Here is a 20,161-nt window from a genome sequence, read left to right on the forward strand (position 1 = left end):
GAACAGAAGGAGCCTGTTCCTAATGCACGCATGAGAAGAGCTGCCAGAAGGCAAGAGCAGCTCAAGCAGAGAGGACAACTCGGGAGTAAGGCCAAGAGATGATTGGCCCCTCCCATAAGGCTTAAAACAGACTAGCAACAGCATTTGAGCTTTGCTGGAAAACAACATTGCAGCTGCGTCTTCTGCTTCGTGTACATCTTTGTTTTTGTGGCTTGCCAGGAAGGGCCTTTGGCAGTTTGCCTAATTGGACTAAGGTTTGTGAGATAACTGAGGAATTTGTGTTGGGAGGCATTTGTTTTTACTTTGAGTTGAACCACGCTGGGAATGAAGTAATTCCCAGCTGTTCGAATTAAAGTTTGTTTTTCCACGGACTGAGTTTATTACTACCTGGGTCACAACTGGTGGTCAAAGTTGAAGCCCTCTGTTCTACATGGAAGTTCCAAGACCTAGGAAAGTAGATTCACCAGCTCTGGATTTTTTACGTTTGTGTGTAAGTTGTCCATTGTTGGCTTCCGCCACCAACAGCTACCACGGTGCTCTGTCTGCCAGGAAAATCTTCTAGAAGAACATTGGTGGGTCCAAGGCAACCTTACCTGGCATTCTTCAGCCCTCTGTTTCAGGACTTCTAAGGGTCTCTCCGGCTGTGGCACCGTAAATGCTGGCACACCGGGCTGAAAGGCAGATCAGGACATTTAGAGAAGTGCTTTAGGAGGCTGAAGAAGAGGACTCCTCATCTCCTGGCGACTGGACTACTGCAATGCGCTCCCCGTGGGGCTGCCCTAGAAGGCGGTTCAGAAGACACACCGAGGGCAAAATGGAGACTTTGGAGTATCCTATTGTCTGTGGGACACCCAAAGACTTTTCGATGGAGGCGGTTTATACATTTTGTAAATAAATAGACTAAAAAATATTAGCTAAACGTTGGCGTTTTTCTTACGATAGAAACTTTATGAGGGCGGTTAATGCAATTAGCTGCCTTCAAACCACTTCCTCTAGAAAGACAAATTGAAAATTGCAGTCATTTCTTTCTAATTGTGTCACTTGATACAGTAACAAAAAAACAACAACACCACCTTATTATTTATTACGCGTTTGTGTATATTCACATATCCACCCCATGCAATCTCCAGCCATTAAAAGAAATATTTCTTTTTTGTTTTTCAGTCTAAATACTTTTTATGATTTTTAAAAAAAACAACAAGACATAACGAACACTAACATAAAACATATACTCCTTCTTTACATTAGCTTCGTATCGGTATTCCTCTATTGTTTACATTTCCCCCCCTCTCGTTTTCTTTAATTATGCTTATCTTTTTTGCCCCATTATCCCTTATTTCTGTAGATATTCCATCATACCTATCATTATAACAGTTCATTTTCTTTCATGCATTATCCCTTTTTTGTGGGTGTGACCGTCTCCCCTTTTTCATCATTTACCGTTTCTAATTTCTATCCAGTTATACATAATATTCCGTATCTTCCTTTTCTTTTATCTCCTTTGTTAATTTATCAATATGAAAAAATACTTCATCCAGGCTGTGTGCAGCAACACCAAATATTAAAGATCTTATTCCACTTACATTCTATTTTACAGGCAGCCTCGACGTATGTCGCTAAGCGAGACACTTAAGCGAAATTTTGCTCCCATTTTACGACCGTTCCTGCCATTGTTGTCAAGGGTGAATCATTACAGTTGTTAAGTCACACGGTTGTTAAGTGAATCCCCATGGACTTTGCTTGTCAGGAGGTCACAAAAAGGGGATCCCATGACCCAGGGATGTTGCAACCATCATAAAATACAAGTACAGTTGCCGAACATCTGAATTGTGATCAGGTCACGCAATCACGGGGATGCTGTGATGGCCGTTAAGTGTGAACAACGGCCATAAAACACTTTTTTTTAGTGCCGTTGTAACTTTGAACAGTCACTAGATGAACTGTTGTAAGTCAAGGACTACTTGTAGCATCATCAATCCTCTTTTAACGACCCCATAATTCCTTGTGGGGTGGCGTCAGGGCAATGGAATGGATCTGAGTGTTTTACTGGCCAGATGCCCTTCCAGGTCGCCAATGCGGAGTTCTATTCAGCAGATTCTATTCTCAACATGCCCCGGAAAGAGAAATATCTGCCTCTACCTAGGATCGAACTCATAGCCTCCTGATTGTGAGGCGAGAGCTCAACATCTAAGCCACCACACCACTTCAAGGACCACTTGTATATTATGTATAGCTTATAGTCCATGAACACAAAACATGCAAATGATGTACAGAAAGTTTCTGATGTCTTTCGAAGAAGTTAACCCAGGGTCACAACCGCTTATTAAAATTTAGAAGGATTTTCTTTCGAGCGTCATCAGAGAGCCAAGAGGTCTCCAGGCCTCAAGCTCCTCGCACCTATCTTAATAACTCGAAAGCGGAGAGAGAAGATCCCTCCAAAGATCTACCTTGAAGATGCCGCCTTTCTGCCAGGCTATCTTCTCAATGGTGTCTCCCAAGATGCTGGTGTGGTCAATGCCCAAAGAGGAGACTCCGCATACTATTGGCTTCCTACAAGGAAGACAAAGAAACGGAGATGAAGAAGACTCAATCAATCAATCAATCAGAATAGAGCTGGATGGGACCCTGGAGGTCTTCTAGTCCAACCCCCTGCTCAAGCAGGAGACCCTATACCATTTCACACAGGTGGCTGTCCAGTGTCTGCTTAAAAACCTGCAGTGATGGAGCACCCACAACTTCTGGTGGCAAGCTGTTCCATTGGTTAATTGTCCTCACTGTTAAGAAGTTTCTCCTCAATTCCAGGTTGCTTCTCTCCTTGATTAGTTTCCACCCATTCATTCTTTCTTGCCTTGCCTCCAGGTGTTTTGGAGAATACATTGACCCCTCTCTTCTTTGTGGCAGCCCCTCAAATACTGGAAAGCTGCTATCATGTCCTCCCTAAGTCTTTCTTTTCTCTAGACTGGCCAAACCCAAATCCTGCAACCGTTCTTCATATATTTTAGTCTCCAGGCCTTTGATCATCTTAGTTGCTCTTCTCTGCACATTTTCCAAAGTCTCAACATCTTTTTTTTTTTGTAATGTGGTGACCAAAACTGGATGCAAGTATTCCAGGTGTGGCCTTACTAAAGGCTTTATAAGGTAAAGGTAAAGGTTTCCCTCGCATATATGTGCTAGTTGTTCCTGACTCTAGGGGGCGTTGCTCATCTCTGTTTCAAAGCCGAAGAGCCAGCGCTGTCCAAAGACGTCTCCGTGGTCATGTGGCCGGCATGAATCAACGCCAAAGGCGCACGGAACGCTGTTCTCTTCCCACTAAAGGTGGTCCCTATTTTTCAACTTGCATTTTTTACGTGCTTTCGAACTGCTAGGTTGGCCGAAGCTGGGACAAGGAACGGGAGCTCGCCCTGTTCCACAGCACCAGGGATTCAAACCGCTGAACTGCCGACCTTTCGATCAACAAGCTCAGTGTCTTAGCCAATGAGCCACCGCGTCCTAATAATACACCACGTACTAATACTTCCATTCTCTGCAGAGGGAAAGTAAGATTCTTGACATGGTCCTAGAAAGCCATGAAGAGAAGAAGAGATGTCCACCAAACACTAAACAATTTCCGAATAGAGAGGGGAAACCCACCCCTTTGAGGACTAGTGATGGAGCATCCAGACGTTCGATCTCCATACCTGACAATGTTTGTACAATCGTAGGCGCCCCCGATGCCAACTTCTATAACCGCCAGGTCAACCTGGGAAGAAGATACAAAATAGCTCACGGTCTCATTGATTGGCCCAAGAGGGTTTTGGGTCCTCCAGATTGTGAACACCTAGCAACCATCTATGGATGGGTTGCCTGGCTGGCTGTGCTCGTATTTTGGTCTTCAAGAATGAGGTAATTTATTTAAACCCAACCAGGGTCAGTTCAGACCGAGCCGCAGGTGAGATTTTATAGAGTTGACTTCTGCATCCTCAGACCTTCTACAGCGATTGTCCAAACTGCTCCTCTAGCGAGAGAACCGCATGGAAGCATCAAGTTTGGGTTCAACTCAATTCGGGGTTGGGTGTGTCCAGTGTGGACTCCCTGCGAATCGCCAGACGTTGGAATCTGCAGGTCATCCACATCTGGACAACCACCAGAACCTCACCTATCTTACCCAAACACATCTATCTTTCCCAATTTTATAAAAGGTACTTTTGAAGTCCAACGTACCTTCTCCTGCAAGAAGACGTGGAAAGCCATGATTGTAAGGAACCGGAAGTAGGCAGGCATGGAAGCATGATGGGAGTCCTGAGAAGACCACAAGAGGGTTAGGAGGATCTGAATTGGAACAATGGACTATTAAGGTCTCAAACCCACATTCTGTTGGTCACTATCAAAATCTAGGTTCGGTCTAAATGAACTTCTTTTGATTTCTGGAATGTGCCTATCTCAAAGACGTACAAATAGTTGAGCTTCTTTTACTTTCTAAGATAGATCTGGACATGAAGATGGTGTTAATCCTTTTATCCACCAAGCCAGAAAGCTCAGGAAAATATTGGAAATATTGGGGGGGGGGCACCCTTTCTCCATTTTACTTGTCACTTCTTTGTCCCTTCCATTTAGAATAGAAATAGAATAACAGAGTTGGAAGGGACCTTGGAGGTCTTCTAGTCCAACCCCCTGCCCAGGCAGGAAACCCTACACCACTTCAGACAAATCGTGATCCAACATCTTCTTAAAAATTTCCAGTGTTGGAGCATTCACAACTTCTGCAGGCAAGTTGTTCCACTGGTTAATTGTTCTCACTATCAGGAAGTTTCTCCTTAGTTCTAAGTTGCTTCTCTCCTTGATTAGTTTCCACCCATTGCTTCTTGTCCTGCCTTCAGGTGCTTTGGAGAATAGCTTGAATCTTCTTTGGGGCAGCCCCTGAGATATTGGAAGATTGCTATCATGTTTCCCCTAGTCCTTCTTTTCATTAAACTAGACAGACCCAGTTTCTGCAACCATTCTTCATATGTTTCAGCCTCCAGTCCCCTAATCATCTTTGTTGCTCTTCTCTGTACTCTTTCTAGAGTCTCCACATCTTTTTTATATCGTGGCGACCAAAACTGAATGCAATATTCCAAGTGTGGCCTTATAAAGTAGTATTAACACTTCACGTGATCTTGATTCTATCCTTCAGTTTATGCAGCCTAGAACTGTGTTGGGTTTTTTGGCAGCTGCTGCACACGGCTGGCTCCTATTTAAATGGTTGTCCAATAGGATTCCAAGATCCCTCTCACAGCTACTACTATTGAGCCAGGTACCACATATACTGTACCTGTGCATTTGGTTTTTCTTGCCTAAATGCAGAACCTCCCTTTTTTCACCCTTAAATTTCATTTTTTTAGATAGCGCCCAATGTTCAAGTCTGTCAAGATCCTTCTGTATCTTGAGCCTATCATCTGGAGTGTTGGCTATTCCTGCCAGCTTGGTGTCATCTGCAAATCTGATGAGTTCCCCATCTATCCCTTCATTGATGAAGATGTTGAAGAGTACTGGGCCTAAAACAGAGCCTTGGGGTACTCCACTGCATACTTCCCTCCATGTAGATGCTGTTCCATTGAGGACTACACGTTGAGTGCGGTTGGTCAGCCAGTTATGAATCCATCTGGTGGTGATGCTGTCTAACCCACATTTTTCTACTTTATCTAGTAGTAGGTTAAGGTCTACTTTATCAAATGCCTTACTGAAGTCCAAGTCAATTATATCAACAGTATTCCTCTGGTCCACTAATTTTGTCACTTTGTCAAAGAATGCAAGTGATTGTCCATTTTAGGACTCCAAGATCCCTCTCACAGTTACTCAATAGTAATTGAGCCAGGTACCACCTATACCATACTTGTGCATTTGGCTTTTCTTGCCTAAATGTAAAGGTAAAGGCTCCCCTCGCACATACGTGCTAGTCATTCCCGACTCTAGGGGGTGGTGCTCATCTCCGTTTCAAAGCCGAAGAGCCAGCGCTGTCCGAAGACGTCTCTGTGGGCATGTGGCTGGCATGACTCAACGCCAAAGGCGCACGGAACGCTGTTCCCTTCCCACCAAAGATGGTCCCTATTTTTCTACCTGCATTTTTTTTACATGCTTTCAAACTGCTAGGTTGGCAGAAGCTGGGAGAAGTAACGGAGCTCACCCCCGTTACACAGCACTAGGGACTCGAACCGCTGAACTGCCGACCTTTCGATTGACAAGCTCACCGTCTTACCCACTAAGCCACCCCTTGTTGCCTAAATGTAGAACCTTCCTTTTTTCACCCTTGAATTTCATTTTGTTAGATAGCGCCCAATGTTCAAGTCTGTCAAGATCCTTCTGTGTCTTAAGCCTTTATCTTCCGGAGTCTTTCTTTGTCCCAACCCCGCCATCTCATAATGACCACCTCTGCCTGTTCCATTTCTTAGGTAGGGACTTCTCACCAAACATACCTTGGTCTCCTCCAACCGGTTATACACCTGCCAGAAATATTTGCTAAAAAGCTCTTGGCTGATGGGCTGACCGTTAATCCGAATCCGCTCGCGGACTTGAACCAGGTGCGGTGAACTTGGGCAAAAGAAATCAGAGAACTAGGATTACTTAGATCAGTGATGGCGAATCTTTTTGACATCGAGTGCCCAAAATGGATCGTGCATGTGCATGAATGTTTGCACGTCGGAGCACCAGAAACCCAAAGACTTGCTAGGTGGTGTGCGCATGCCTGTTTTTTGGGCGTTTTTGGTGGTTTTCCGGGCCATTTTCAGGTTGTTTTTCAGGCCATTTTTCAGGGCCATTTTCAGGCCATGTTCCAGCCATTTTTGGCCTGAAAAAGGGCCTGGAAAATGGCCCAGAAAACAGCCTGAAAAGGGCCTGAAAAACGATCCAGAAAATGGCCCAAAAAACAGCTAGAAAATGGCCCGGAAAACAGCCTGAAGAACAGTCCATAAAATGGCCCAGAACACAGCCCAAAAAACAGCCAGAAATTGGCCCGGAAAACAGCCTGAAAAACAGTCCATAAAATGGCCTGGAAAACAGCCCAAAAAACAGCCAGAAAATGGCCCGGAAAACAGCCTGAAAACAGCCTGAAAAATGGTCCATAAAATGGCCCGGAACACAGGCCAAAAAACAGCCAGAAATTGGCCCGGAAGACAGCCTGAAAAACGGTCCATAAAATGGCTCGGAAAACAGCCCAAAAAACAGCCTGAAAACAGCCCAAAAAACAGCCTGACAACAGCCTGAAAAACGGTCCATAAAATGGCCCGGAAAACAGCCCCAAAAAAACAGCCTGAAAACAGCCCAGAAAACAGCTTGAAAATGGCCTGAAGAACGGTCCAGAAAATGGCCTGGAAAACGGTCCAAAAAACAGCCGGGAAATGGCTCAGAAAATACCCTGTTTTATTGGCCATTTTTCAAGCTGTTTTCAGGCTGTTTTCCAGTGCTCCGGCACCTGCAAAGACCAGCTGGCTGGCACGCATATGAAACCAGGAGAGCAGATGGCGATGGCACGCATACCCACAGAGAGGGCTTTGCGTGCTACCTCTGAAACGTGTGGCATAGGTTCACCATCATGGACTTAGATCGAGTTTTGAATGACCATCAGGCCAGGATCAAAACAGAAATCCTAGACCGATGAAGGTATTTGTTAAATGTAATGGAGTCAGGAAAACTCCACCAATCACCACTCAAAGCAGAATTTTACGATACACTGAATTTTCTTTATCTTTACTGGAGATCGAATGGGAGTTAGTAACAATTCAAGGTACAATTAATGCGGTTTGAACTTTGATTTCAAAAGGAAGCAGAGCTTTTCAAGTACTGTAGTCCTGTGCTTGCATTTTATTTTTATTTTGTTTTTTGTTTTTTTAGAGCGATTGTGCCAGCTGAGACCAAAGGCCTGCTTAGTCAGGTACCCTGTTCACCAGCTGGAAAAAATCGAGAATGCCAGGAAACCGAAAAACTTTCCAGAGACATGACTGCAACAACGGTGCAAAATGGTGTTTCCTTTCCTGATGTAATGCTATCAAAAATGCTTTTTATGTTTGCATCAGTTGGATAATTGGGAGGTTTTAAGAACTGAATGAAGTGAAATAATAATAAGAGGAGGGGGAGGGGAGGAGGAGGAGGAGGAGGAGGAGGAGAAGAAGAAGAAGAAAGAATTTTCTCCTTTCCAAACATGTAACAGAAGAAGAAGAGGAGGAGGAGGAGGAGGAGGAGGAGGAGGAGGAGGAGGAGGAGGAGGAAGGAAGGAAAAAGAAAGAATTTTCTCCTTTCCAAACATGTAAGAGGAGGAGGAGGAGGAGGAGGAGGAAGGAAGGAAGGAAGGAAGGAAGGAAGGAAGGAAAAAGAAAGAATTTTCTCCTTTCCAAACATGTAAGAGGAGGAGGAGGAGGAGGAGGAGGAGGAGGAGAAGCTGCTACAAATAGAAGGAGAATGACTATGGCAAAAGAAAGCAAAAATAGTCCCAGAACACTGAATTTCTAGCTAATTTTCCAGCTGGCACAGAAGATAATCTAAGTCCCGAGAATCCCGCAAAGACATTTACCTGTAAAAACCGGTCTTTAAATTGTAGTTGCGCAGAATCCGTTCCGTAAAGGCGCATGCCGAACCCTGAAGGGTTAAAAAAAAAAGGAGGGGGGAATATCAGCCCCCACTCAAAACAGGAAGGACTTCAGGCTACCCCCCACCTTGGCCAACATGCTTTCCCCTGAACACCTGAATCCATCGCTAACCAGAATGTTGAAAATTGGGCCAAGGGCCTGGAAGAGCCCATAAGGGCCGGAGGCTGCCGATCCGTTCACTTCATACCCTGAATTAATTTTAAAAAACGGTTTTGTGGTCTTTCCCCAATCGTCTTCTCTAGGGCTCTCTGCCAGATGTTGTCCCTTCCAGATATTTTATGCAGACAGAAAGGTGGTGCAAACTTTGGTGTCATGGAATGGATTCGGGAATTATTCTCGATCAGTTTTGAAAATGTCTTCTGATGCTAAAAATGGGTCACTGGAACTATGTTATTTCCTAATTGTAAGAACTGAATTGTCCTTCCTTCCTTCCTTCCTTCCTTCCTTCCTTCCTTCCTTCCTTCCTTCCCTACCTCCCTCCTTTCTTCCTTCCCTTTTCTCCTCTCCTTATTCCTTTCCTTTCCCTCCTCCTTCCTTTCTCCCCCTCTCCATTTTCTCTTCCTTTTCCTTCGCCTTCCTTCCTTCCCTTTATCCCTCTCTTTTCCTTTCCTTTCCTTCCCTTCCTTTCCCTTCTCTTTCCTTCCCTCCCTCCCTTCCTTCCTTCCCCTTTTCCCTCTCCTTATTCCCTTCTTTTCCCTTCTCCTTCCTCCCTCCCTTTCTTCCTTCCCTTTTTCCCTCTTTTTTCCTTCCTTTCCCTTCTCCTTCCTTCCCTCCCTCTTTTCTTCCTTCCCTTTTTCCCTTCCTTTCCCTTCTCCTTCCTTCCCTTTCTTCCTTCCCTTTTTCCCTTCCTTTCCCTTCTCCTTCCTTCCCTTTTTCCCTCTCCTTTTCCTTCCTTCCTTCCTCCTCCTTCCTTCCTTTTCTTCCTTCCCTTTTTCCCTCTCCTTATTTCCTTCCCTTTTCCTTCCTTCCTTCCCCCTCTCCTTCTTTTCTTCCTTTGCCTTGCTTCCTTCCTTCCCTTTATCCCTCTCCTCTTTTCCTTTCCTTCCCTTCCCTTGTTTTATTTATTTGAAACACAGCAATGTCCACAATCCCGTACGGGATTATCACTGACGTCATATTTGTTGTTACTCATCGCTTGATAAAATTTTAAAAGTCTCCAACACTCCCACCTCCCCATCCCCTTACTTACCTTGCCCTTTGTCCCAGTAACATGAATGATGTTGAGTTGATCCAGGTCTTCGACCTGCCGGACAAAACCCTGTTTAGTTTTTGCTTTCGGCGTTGTTACCCCGTAACAGGAATCCAGGATGGGTAGACCTCACCCCGCCTCCGCTCGTCTCCCCCACCCCAAAAAGCATGAGAACCTCGAAAATGGGGACTCCCAAACCCTACTTTTTATTTTATTTTATTTTGTCACAACAGTATACGCAAACATTGACATAAAACAACAACCCATCATATAAACGTATATATAAGTAAAAGTATGCAACAACTATATTAATTTGATATAACGAAAGGAAACAATAGGACAGGAACGGTAGGCACTTTTGTGCTCTTATGCACGCTCCTTATCAAATGGAGTGAGGGACGTACCTCTGCCCCAAATTCAACAAAACTCATTTTACCTTCAAGCCGGTCCGTTCCAAGAACCCAGCCATCGCTTGCAATTGTAGCTCAGGGTCTCCCCGTTCTCGCTTCACCTGTTCCAGGTAGCTGGCGTTGGTCTGGAGGGTGTTCAGAGTCCGAATAGCATCCTGGAATCGCAAGCAGGCGGACATGAGTTTTTGGGTCCATCCACCGGAGAAAGGAAGAGACTCAGCTGGTCCATATTCCGACTCCCCAAACCCTTCTTAAGAATCTCTCAAAGTTTCCCCTCGTCGCCCACCCACCTTTCCATCCCCCAAAAAAGACACCTGAAATAAGAAAAAATTGGGCTGGGATTCCGGTTTTGTTTTGCACGCTCCGTTTTTTTCAGAAGGCGGCAAATCCCTTTTGTTGCAAGATCCTTCTTTGCAAATTTGGGGGGCCTCCATGGCTAGAGTGCGGGATACCCACGATCCAGCCCTGCTGGGCATTTACTATCTGGAGTCCGTCCGTCGTCCTGTCTCTATGAATGTTGTAACCCCGGAGGGCGAGAGGGTCTGTTTTCCTTCCCTCTCTTGAGCAAACACAACCCTCGACAAACATCTAAGGTTAAAAAGGTACCAGGGTTTGCATGGGATGAAACTTGAAATTTATTTGGTTTGGGTTTCATGAATGTCGAGCTGAAAAGGAAAGATGGGAGACATCATATTGGGAAGTGCGAGGCACGGACCGAGATGGGAGAATCATGAAACACTCAGAGGAGAAGTTTGGGTTGCAAAATGGATAAAGGCTTCGTGGAAATAGCGGTGCTGGCCAAGTTGGGTTAGGAGAAAAATGAATGAAGGGGTGTGTGAAAAGCAAGAAAATTTATTTGGGCATTTTGTGGAAAGACGAAGAAAACAGGATAGGGATTAGAAAGGGTGGAAGAGGAAGAAGAAAGAATGAAGATGGCAATTAATTGATGGGAGGAAGGGTGGAAGTTATAAGTCGGGGTTTTTTTTTCTTTTCTTTTATTTTCCATATACTTTTTGTTAATCTTGTGTACTTTTACTGCACTGAGGAAGGAAGGAAGGAAGGAAGGAAGGAAGGAAGGAAGGAAGGAAGGAAGGAAGGAAGGAAGGAAGGAAGGAAGATACATGGATGGAGAGAGATAAAAGGAAGGAAGGAGGATGGATGAAGAGATGGATGGATGGAAGGAAGGAAGGAAGGAAAAAAGATGGATGGATGGGTGGATGGATGGATAGATGGAGAAGAGATAAAAGGAAGGAAGGAAGATGGATGGATGGATGGATGGATGGATGGATGGATGGATGGATGAAGAGATTGAAGGAAGGAAGAAGGAAGGAAGGAACAAAGGAAGGATCAAAGAAAGGAACGAAGGAAAAAAGACGGATGGATGGATGGATGGAGAAGAGATAAAAGGAAGGAAGGAAGAGATGATGGATGGATGGGTGGATAGATAGAAGGAGGAAGGGAGGAGGGGAAAGATGAGAGGGAGGGAGGGAAGGAGGGAGGGAGGAATAGATGAAGGAGAGGTTTCCTCAAAGTACTCTACCACACAGAGCTAAAATGAGAATTTCCTGACTGAAACACAGGAGCTAAAACATCAGGAATAAAACACAATCTGTTCATAGCATCCCACTTTTGTGGAGCACTCGCATCTCACAGCAGAAAAGAGCTTAAGAGTTGCGCAGACCAAGAAGCTGGACTTCTCCCAAAGAGAGACAGCAGCCGAGGAAAGGTTACATCCTCACACGCACTCTCTACTACGCTGAGAGCCGCGAAGGGAGAACACCTTGGAATAAAACAATCAAACTTCAATAATGTGGCTCGAATCCAAGTCCCTGTATTATGCAAGCGTAGACTCAAATTCCTCCCACCTTCTCCTTGGACCACCTGTTTTCTGAAATTATTTCTATAATCCTTCTTTGCTTCCCAAAACGCTGGGAAAATATTGACAAAGGTGTTTTGTAAAATTGGCCGGTTTTTGAAAGCAGAGCTGGTTCACGTAGGGACACCGTACATACCATGCCTGAAAACCTTCCAATGCCTCCACGCGCGCGCAGCCTTTGGCACCATCTGTACACTGAATGTGTACAAACGGCTGGAGGCAATCAACCTGCGCATCACACAAGGTGCACAAAATGTCTTTTCAAAAAAGCCAACAATGCGGCCCGCTTGGCACAGCCTGTTGTGGTCCGCCAGCAGCCTGCGGAGCTGGCAACAGAGTCGGACAGCGATGAGGCTGAGGTGAGGCCAGGGCCATCGGGGAGTGAGGTGCGGACTCCAGAACCTCCAGAGACTGATAGTAGTGAGGCAGAGGAACAGGAGGAGCCTGTTCCTAATGCACGCATGAGAAGAGCTGCCAGAAGGCAAGCGCAGCTCAAGCAAAAAGGACAACTTGGGAGTAAGGCCAAGAGATGATCGGCCCCTCCCATAAGGCTTAAAAGACCAGCAAGGGCTCTTGGGCTTTGCCAGAAGTGTTATCTCTTCCTGATCATCTTCTTTATCTTCACACTTGGCTATTTAGCCCCCTGGAGTGGAGGGAACTCAAAAGATCAAAGATGAGATAGGTTCTTCGGCAGGATGGGGAGAGATAAGGCTTTGATCAAAAGGTGCGACATACAGTTTGACGCGGGACACGGTGGCTTAGTGGGTAAGACACTGAGCTTGTCGATCAAAAGGTCAGCAGTTCAGCGGTTCGAATCCCTAGCGCCGCGTAACGGGGCGAGCTCCCGTTACTTGTCCTAGCTTCTGCCAACCTAGCAGTTCAAAAGCACGTAAAAAATGCAAGTAGAAAAAGAGGAACCACCTTTGGTGGGAAGGGAACAGGGTTCCGTGCGCCTTTGGCATTGAGTCATGCCAGCCACATGACCACAGAGACGTCTTTGGACAGCGCTGGCTCTTCGGCTTTGAAACAAAGATGAGCACCGCCCCCTAGAGTCGGGAACGACTAGCACGTATGTGCGAGGGTAACCTTTACCTCTTTATAGTTTGACAAATGCCAGATACTTCACAACAGACCCCAATGACAGTCCAGAAAGTTAGTCAACGTGGAGTGTTTGTGCTATAACTACAAAGGGCATCATATATATATCAGTGTCACAGGGAACAAATATTTACAGCATGCAGGTATACAAAGACATCATATATCATACATATATATCTTGCAAGAAACAATTGGCAAGTCTCGGCTAATTCTAGTATTTCAGTATATCTATTTCCTTACAATGTAAATAAAAGCGTCTTACCTCCATTTTCCTGCTTGTCTACTTTAAAAAAAATTAAAATAAATTAAAAATGACACCACGAGCCCTGAAGGGGGAACGAGTCTTTGCAAAAAAAAGACGCCGAAAAGCCCTGGAAATCAGCCTGCACACGCCTTACATGTGTACCCCGGAGGGAGGGCTATAAATTCACACGTGGTTGGATCATTGGATCGTATTTCTTGGAAAAGCAGCTTACTGGGTTGGACGGGTGGAGGCGGGAAAATGAGTCATTTCAAGGCTCAAAAGTTACACAACTGCAAAAGGGAACGAAGGAGGAGGAGAAGACGACAAGACACGTGGGAGAACTTAATTAAATCGATTACCAAAGAACATCAGGAAGAGGCAGGAAGGGGAGTGGACCAGTGACGCAAGAATGGAAGAGACTGAAGATTAAAGAGATGTCAACGTTTTGGGAGGAAACACAGGCGGTGGGGGGTAAGCCGAGGACAACTTTTCAAAGTTTGGGAGATGGGGGAAAAGAAACGCCTGCATATTTCTACAGGCGGGAATTTTAAGAGCTTAAGCGGGAACGGGCGGTTTCTAAATTTGATAAACTAAATAAAATAAATAAAAGCTGTTGCAAGAAATCCCTTGGAATGTAGGCCTGCGCTGATGGGATTATTTATTTATTTGCATCTTGCCTTTATTATTTATTATACAAATGTGAACTTCATATCCTTCTCTTCCTGTTTTCACCAACACCACAACACTGTGAGGTGGGTTGAGAGAGAGAGCGACTGGCTGGCTGGCTTTCATGTCTAAATCAGGACTAGAACTCCCAGACTCCTGGTGACTGGCCCAAAGTCACCCAGCTGGCTTTCATGTCTAAGGCCAGACTAGAACTCCCAGTCTCCTGGTGACTGGCTCAAAGTCACCCAGCTGGCTTTCATGTCTAAATCAGGACTAGAACTCCCAGACTCCTGGTGACTGGCCCAAAGTCACCCAGCTGGCTTTCATGCCTAAATCAGGACTAGAACTCCCAGTTTCCTGGTGACTGGTCAAAAGTCACCCTGCTGGCTTTCATGTCTAAATCAGAACTAGAACTCCCAGTCTCCTGGTGACTGGCCCAAAGCCACCCTGCTGGCTTTCATGTCTAAATCAGGACTAGAACTCCCAGTTTCCTGGTGACTGGCCCAAAGTCACCCAGCTGGCTTTCATGTCTAAGCCAGGACTAGAACTCCCAGTTTCCTGGTGACTGGTCAAAAGTCACCCTGCTGGCTTTCATGTCTAAATCAGGACTAGAACTCCCAGTCTCCTGGTGACTGGCCAAAAGTCACCCTGCTGGCTTTCATGTCTAAATCAGGACTAGAACTCACTGTCTCCTGGTGACTGGCTCAAAGTCACCCTGCTGGCTTTCATGTCTAAATCAGGACTAGAACTCCCAGTCTCCTGGTGATTGGCTCAAAGTCACCCTGCTGGCTTTCATGTCAAAATCAGGACTAGAACTCCCAGTCTACTGTAGAGGGGACATCCAGAGAAATAACACAAACACCCTCCAAAACAATCTCTGGTCTCTCCCAGCCTCCACTTCCAAGCTGTACTGATTGCAGCTAAAGAGCAAAGGACAAAAGTTTAAACAATTAAACAGCTTGAAATCACAGAAAATACTTGAACGCTCGGCTTTTAGTGGTTTGCTCTGCCAAGTGTGCTTCGATTTAGTTTCTGAACGTTTCCTGACCAGACCGGCTAACATCATCAGCAGGATTTTCTGGTCCTATTCTCCTTCGTTTATAAAATGTCTAATGTGCCAGTGTGGTCAGAAAACCTTGCCTCCTGAAGTTGTGGGCAGCGACGGGTTTCGCATTATGTTACTACCAGTTTGCCGTGCGAGCGCGCACCCTGTTTGAGCACGGGCCTGCCTTCTGCACATGCGCCCGGCCTCAGAAACGTGTATGCCTTAATCGGATGGCATACAGCTGGGGCGGGTGAGCAGGCTGACTCGTGATTTCCGCAACTGGTTCGGGTAAACCGGTTGGAACCGGCTGAATACCAGCTCTGGTTGTGGGTGCTCCATTAATGGAGGTCCCAAAGGTGTTTTGTTTTTTCAGGAGACAACTGGACTTTCTCAGGGTTTTTTTTTCTTTCGAAGACGCTTCGCTTCTCATCCAAGAAGCTTCTTCAGCTCTAACTGGATGGTGAGGGAAGGGAAGGATTTATATTCCTTATAGACCGCTGGTCATCTGCATCCTTTTTGAGGGTCGTTGAGGCCACTCGGAGGTTTATCCATGTCCGAGTGGTGCAAATGGTTCCTGTAGTCTGCAATCTTTCCCTCTGGAAATCCATTCCTACTCCCACCCCATTCCAAGGGTCTTCATCCCAAATTGTAGAGCTAAAAGTCTGTAGAGATTCTCAGTCCTCCAGGTCATGGTTGAACCAAAGGTGCTTGGTTTGCAACTGGACTTTCTTGTTGTTGTTGTTGTTTTTTCTTTCGAAGACGCTTCGCTTCTCATCCAAGAAGCTTCTTCAGCTCTAACTGGATGGTGAGGGAAGGGAAGGATTTATATTCCTTATAGACCGCTGGTCATCTGCATCCTTTTTGAGGGTCGTTGAGGCCACTCGGAGGTTTATCCATGTCCGAGTGGTGCAAATGGTTCCTGTAGTCTGCAATCTTTCCCTCTGGAAATCCATTCCTACTCCCACCCCATTCCAAGGGTCTTCATCCCAAATTGTAGAGCTAAAAGTCTGTAGAGATTCTCAGTCCTCCAGGTCATGGTTGAACCAAAGGTGCTTGGTTTGCAACTGGACTTTCTTGGTTGTTGTTGTTGTTTTTTTTCTTTTGAAGACGTTTCGCTTCTCATCCAAGAAACTTCTTCAGCTCTGACTGGATGGTGAGGGAAGGGAAGGATTTATATTCCTTGCAGACCGCTGGTCATCTGCCTTTTAGCACTCCAACCGCTTGGAGATTTCGCCCTGTCCTCAGATAGTGCTCCTGGTTCCTGTAGTCTGCAATTTTTCTCTGGGAATCCGTTCCTACTCCCACGCCATTCCGAGTGGGGGGGGGGGTTTCGTCCCAAATTGCATGGCTAAACGTCCTTCGAGATTCTCAGTCATCGAGGTCAAAAACCAAGCAAGAACAAGGAAAAAAGAAAAACCCCAAGAAAAGTCCAGTTGCCTCCTGAAAAAGCACCTTTGGGACAACCATGACCTGGAGGACTTGAGAATCTCCATAGACATTTAGCTATGCCAGAGTTGAAGAAGCTTCTTGGATGAGAAGCGAAACGTCTTCAAAGAAAAACCAAGAAAGTCCAGTTGCCTCTTGAAAAAAGCGCCTTTGGGACTCCAGAAGAAAAGATTTCAAGAGCTTGGGAATGTTTTATGTACACTGAGAGCACATGAACCAAAGACAAATTCCTTGTGTGTCCAATCAGACTTGGCCAATAAAATTCTATTCTATTCTACGGCAGAGTTGAAGAAGTTTCTTGGATGAGAAGCGAAACGTCTTCAAAGAAAAACCAAGGAAGTCCAGTGGCCTCTTGAAAAAAACACTTTTGGGACGCCAGAAGAAAAGATTTCAAGAACTTGGGAATGCTTCTCCCTACAGACCATCCCTGGAGGGTTTCAAAAAAAAAAAAAGGGCAACCATTTGACCAGGATAGGGTGAGGAGGAAGGAAGAGGGATGGACTAGAACAGGAGTTATCAACCTTTCCGACCTCAGGGACCACCAAATTCATAATTTTAAATCCCGCGGACCACTAATATGATTTTTTTAAAAAGATAAATAGTATTTTAGTGCTTGCTGACCACCAGTGGTCCACGGACCACCAGTTGGTGACCACTGGACTAGAACAGGGGTCTCCAACCTTGGCAACTTCTAAGCCTCGAGGACTTCAACTCCCAGAATTCCCCAGCCAGCTTTGCTGCGAGTTGAAGTCCTCTGGGAGTTGAAGTCCACCAGGCTTAAAGTTGCCAAGGTTGGAGACCTCACGACTAGAAGACCTCCGAGGTCCCTTCTCAACCCCCTAGGGTGGTTCTAGGTTCTAAAGCAAGCCTGAACCCATTCAAGCTTTTGCCAGGCAAGAAACGAAAGACACAGTTTTTTTAAAAAAAAAACGGATAACAGGATAAGAAAAACGCTCCCCGCTGCAATTTTGTTACTGATTAATAAGAGCAAGGTCTTATTAATCCAGGACGCCTCTTGCTTTGCAATAGGGAGGAAGCTCTACACCCCCACCCGTGCATTTTTGCACGCGTGCATTTTTTGCATTTCTCCCACCCCCACCCCCCCTCCAGCCCTTGAAGGCGCAAGGTCTGCGCGCGATCCTCCCACGTGCGCTCCAGCACTTGCGCCGGCTGACGCAACCCCCGGCGGGAGGCGGGAGGCTTCTCCCGGTTTGTTTTAGAAACCTCGGCCCGAAGCTCACCTGATACTCCATCCTGGGAGCCCGGGCCGGACGGGCGCTCAACCACCGCCGCCAAGCCCGGGAAACGGCCGGCCGAATTGCTGCGGGCGCCGGTTGCAGAACGAGCGCCAGGCACCAAGCCCGCACCCGGCGCGAGCCCATGGCCAGGCGAGTGACGTCAGCGCCAGCCCCGCCCCCTCCTCAGGAGTAGGAGGCGGCTACTGCTACTGCTGCACCGCCGGCCACGCCCCCGTCTCGCCGTGCGCAGGCGCCTGGAGGTGGAAAGGGGAAAAAGAAGGGAAAGGGCGGGTTCCCTTCTCTATCTGCAATGCCGGCTGGGTCCGGTAGAGATAGATAAAAAAAAAAAATCAAGAGGGAGTCCCTGCTTGCGGGATCGCTTCACAAAATAAGAGGGGGTGGGGGTGGGAAATGACCTTAGACCAGGGGGTCTCCAACCTTGGTCCCTTTAAGACTTGTGGACTTCAACTCCCAGAGTTCCTCAGCCAGCTTTGCTGGCTGAGGGACTCTGGGAGTTGAAGTCCACAAGTCTTAAAGGGACCAAGGTTGGAGATCCCTGCCTTAGGTCATCTAGTTCAGAGGTCTCCAACCTTGGCAATTTTAAGACTTGTGGACTGCAACTCCCAGATTTCTGGGAGTTGAAGTCCACAAGTCTTAAAATTGCCAAGGTTGGAGACCCCCTGATCTAATCCAACACACATACACACACACACACATACTCTGTGCCCAAACAGGAGATTGTATACCATTCTGAGCCAAATGGTTATCCGGTCTCCTCCTCCTTCAAATAAATATTTAAATAAAAATATTTACAGAGCCCTCGCATCCTGGACATAAACTGTTTCAACTCCCACCCTCAAAACGACGCTAAAGAGCACAGCCCACCAGAACAACTAAACACAAGAACAGTTTTTCCCCGAAGGCCATCACTCTGCTAAACAAATAATTCCCTCAACACTGTCGAACTATTCACTACATCTGCGCTACTATTGATCTTCTCATAGTTCCCATCACCCATCTCCTCCCACTTATGATTGTAACTTTGCTGCTTGTATCATGATTTATACTAATATTGGTTGTTTCCTGATTGCTTAAATTGTACCCATACTATCATTAAGTCTTGTACCTTATGATTCCCGACTAATGTATCTTCTCTTTTTATGAACACTGAGAGCATATGCACCAAGACAAATTCCTTGTGTGTCCAATCACACTTGGCCAATAAATTCTATTCTATTCTATTCTATTCTATTCTATTCTAATTCTAAATTGTTTCAACTCCTACCCTCAAAACGACGCTAGAGAGCACTGCACACCAAGACAACTAGACACAAGAACAGTTTTTTCCGAAACGCCATCACTCTGCTAAACAAATAATTCCCTCAACACTGTCAAACTATTTACTAAATCTGCACTACTATTAATCTTCTCATCGTTCCCATTACCGATCTCCTTCCACTTATGACTGCATGACTGTAACTTGTTGCTGCATAGTTTCCTAGTATGATTCAATTGCATATTTGTATCCCATGACTATCATTAAGTACTATACCTTATGATTCTTGATGAATGTATCTTGTCTTTTTATGTACACTGAGAGCGTATGCACCAAAGACAAATTCCTTGTGTGTCCAATCACACTTGGCCAATACAGAATAGAATTATTCTATTTCTATTTCTATTTCTATTCTATTTTTATTCTATTCTATTCTATTCTATTCTATTCTATTCTATTCTATTCTATTCTATTCTATTCTATTCTATGAATGAATTCCTATTTCTATTCCTTTTATCAGATGCAGACTTTGCCAAATCTTATGCTGAACTATTCCCAGCCTCCCCATCCCACCCCATCCCAAGGGCTGGCTGTGGAATTCTGGGAGTTGAAAGTCCACAAGTTGCCAAATTTGGAGAGTCTTGACTTACTGCCCTGCTTCGTTAAAAATTATACAGCGCTCATCTCACCCTAAGAGGGCAGGGTACACAATGGGGAAACACAACATGAGTAAAAAAAAAAAAGAAATCCCAATTTGCAACCGGAGGCAAAGACATCGGCCGAGTGCAAAACCCACATTTTTCCAGTTCATTTCCCCCCATGCAAAGCAAGAAGGTGCAAAGCCGGGGTGAAATCCAGCAGGTTCTGACAGGTTCTGGAGAACCGGTAGCGGAAATTTTGAGTAGTTCGGAGAACCAGAAAATGCCACCTCTGGTTGGCCCCAGAGTGGGGTGGGAATGGAGATTTTGCAATATCCTTCCCCCAGGAGTGGGCTGGGAATGAAGATTTTTGCAATAGCCTTATAATTCTAATTCTATCGTTTTATTTTAACCGGGAGGGGGGTTAAAAGCAGCTGA

General features: G+C 45.7%; 1 protein-coding gene across 3 annotated transcripts in view; it reads right to left on the bottom strand.

Moving 5' to 3' along the window:
• The window catches only part of FPGS (folylpolyglutamate synthase), a 30,894-nt gene extending 12,923 nt beyond the window's left edge, over positions 1 to 17,971 (bottom strand). For 2 of the 3 annotated variants that reach the window (XM_058159478.1, XM_058159477.1), the window contains exons 1-9: positions 17,813 to 17,971; positions 10,223 to 10,351; positions 9,787 to 9,840; positions 8,522 to 8,586; positions 6,432 to 6,546; positions 4,201 to 4,278; positions 3,678 to 3,739; positions 2,448 to 2,550; positions 594 to 671 (exon numbers count right to left, since the gene is read on the bottom strand). In XM_058159478.1, the coding sequence (XP_058015461.1) occupies positions 594 to 671; positions 2,448 to 2,550; positions 3,678 to 3,739; positions 4,201 to 4,278; positions 6,432 to 6,546; positions 8,522 to 8,586; positions 9,787 to 9,840; positions 10,223 to 10,351; positions 17,813 to 17,953 (825 nt within the window). In that variant the 5' untranslated portion in view covers positions 17,954 to 17,971. Of the gene's footprint in view, positions 1 to 593; positions 672 to 2,447; positions 2,551 to 3,677; positions 3,740 to 4,200; positions 4,279 to 6,431; positions 6,547 to 8,521; positions 8,587 to 9,786; positions 9,841 to 10,222; positions 10,352 to 13,432; positions 14,058 to 17,812 lie in introns of those variants that run through there. The other variant, XM_058159479.1, reaches the window with a different exon arrangement.
• Positions 17,972 to 20,161: the final 2,190 nt, after the last annotated feature.

Source organism: Ahaetulla prasina, chromosome 16 (genome assembly GCF_028640845.1).
Source record: "Ahaetulla prasina isolate Xishuangbanna chromosome 16, ASM2864084v1, whole genome shotgun sequence".
Lineage (NCBI taxonomy): Eukaryota > Metazoa > Chordata > Lepidosauria > Squamata > Colubridae > Ahaetulla > Ahaetulla prasina.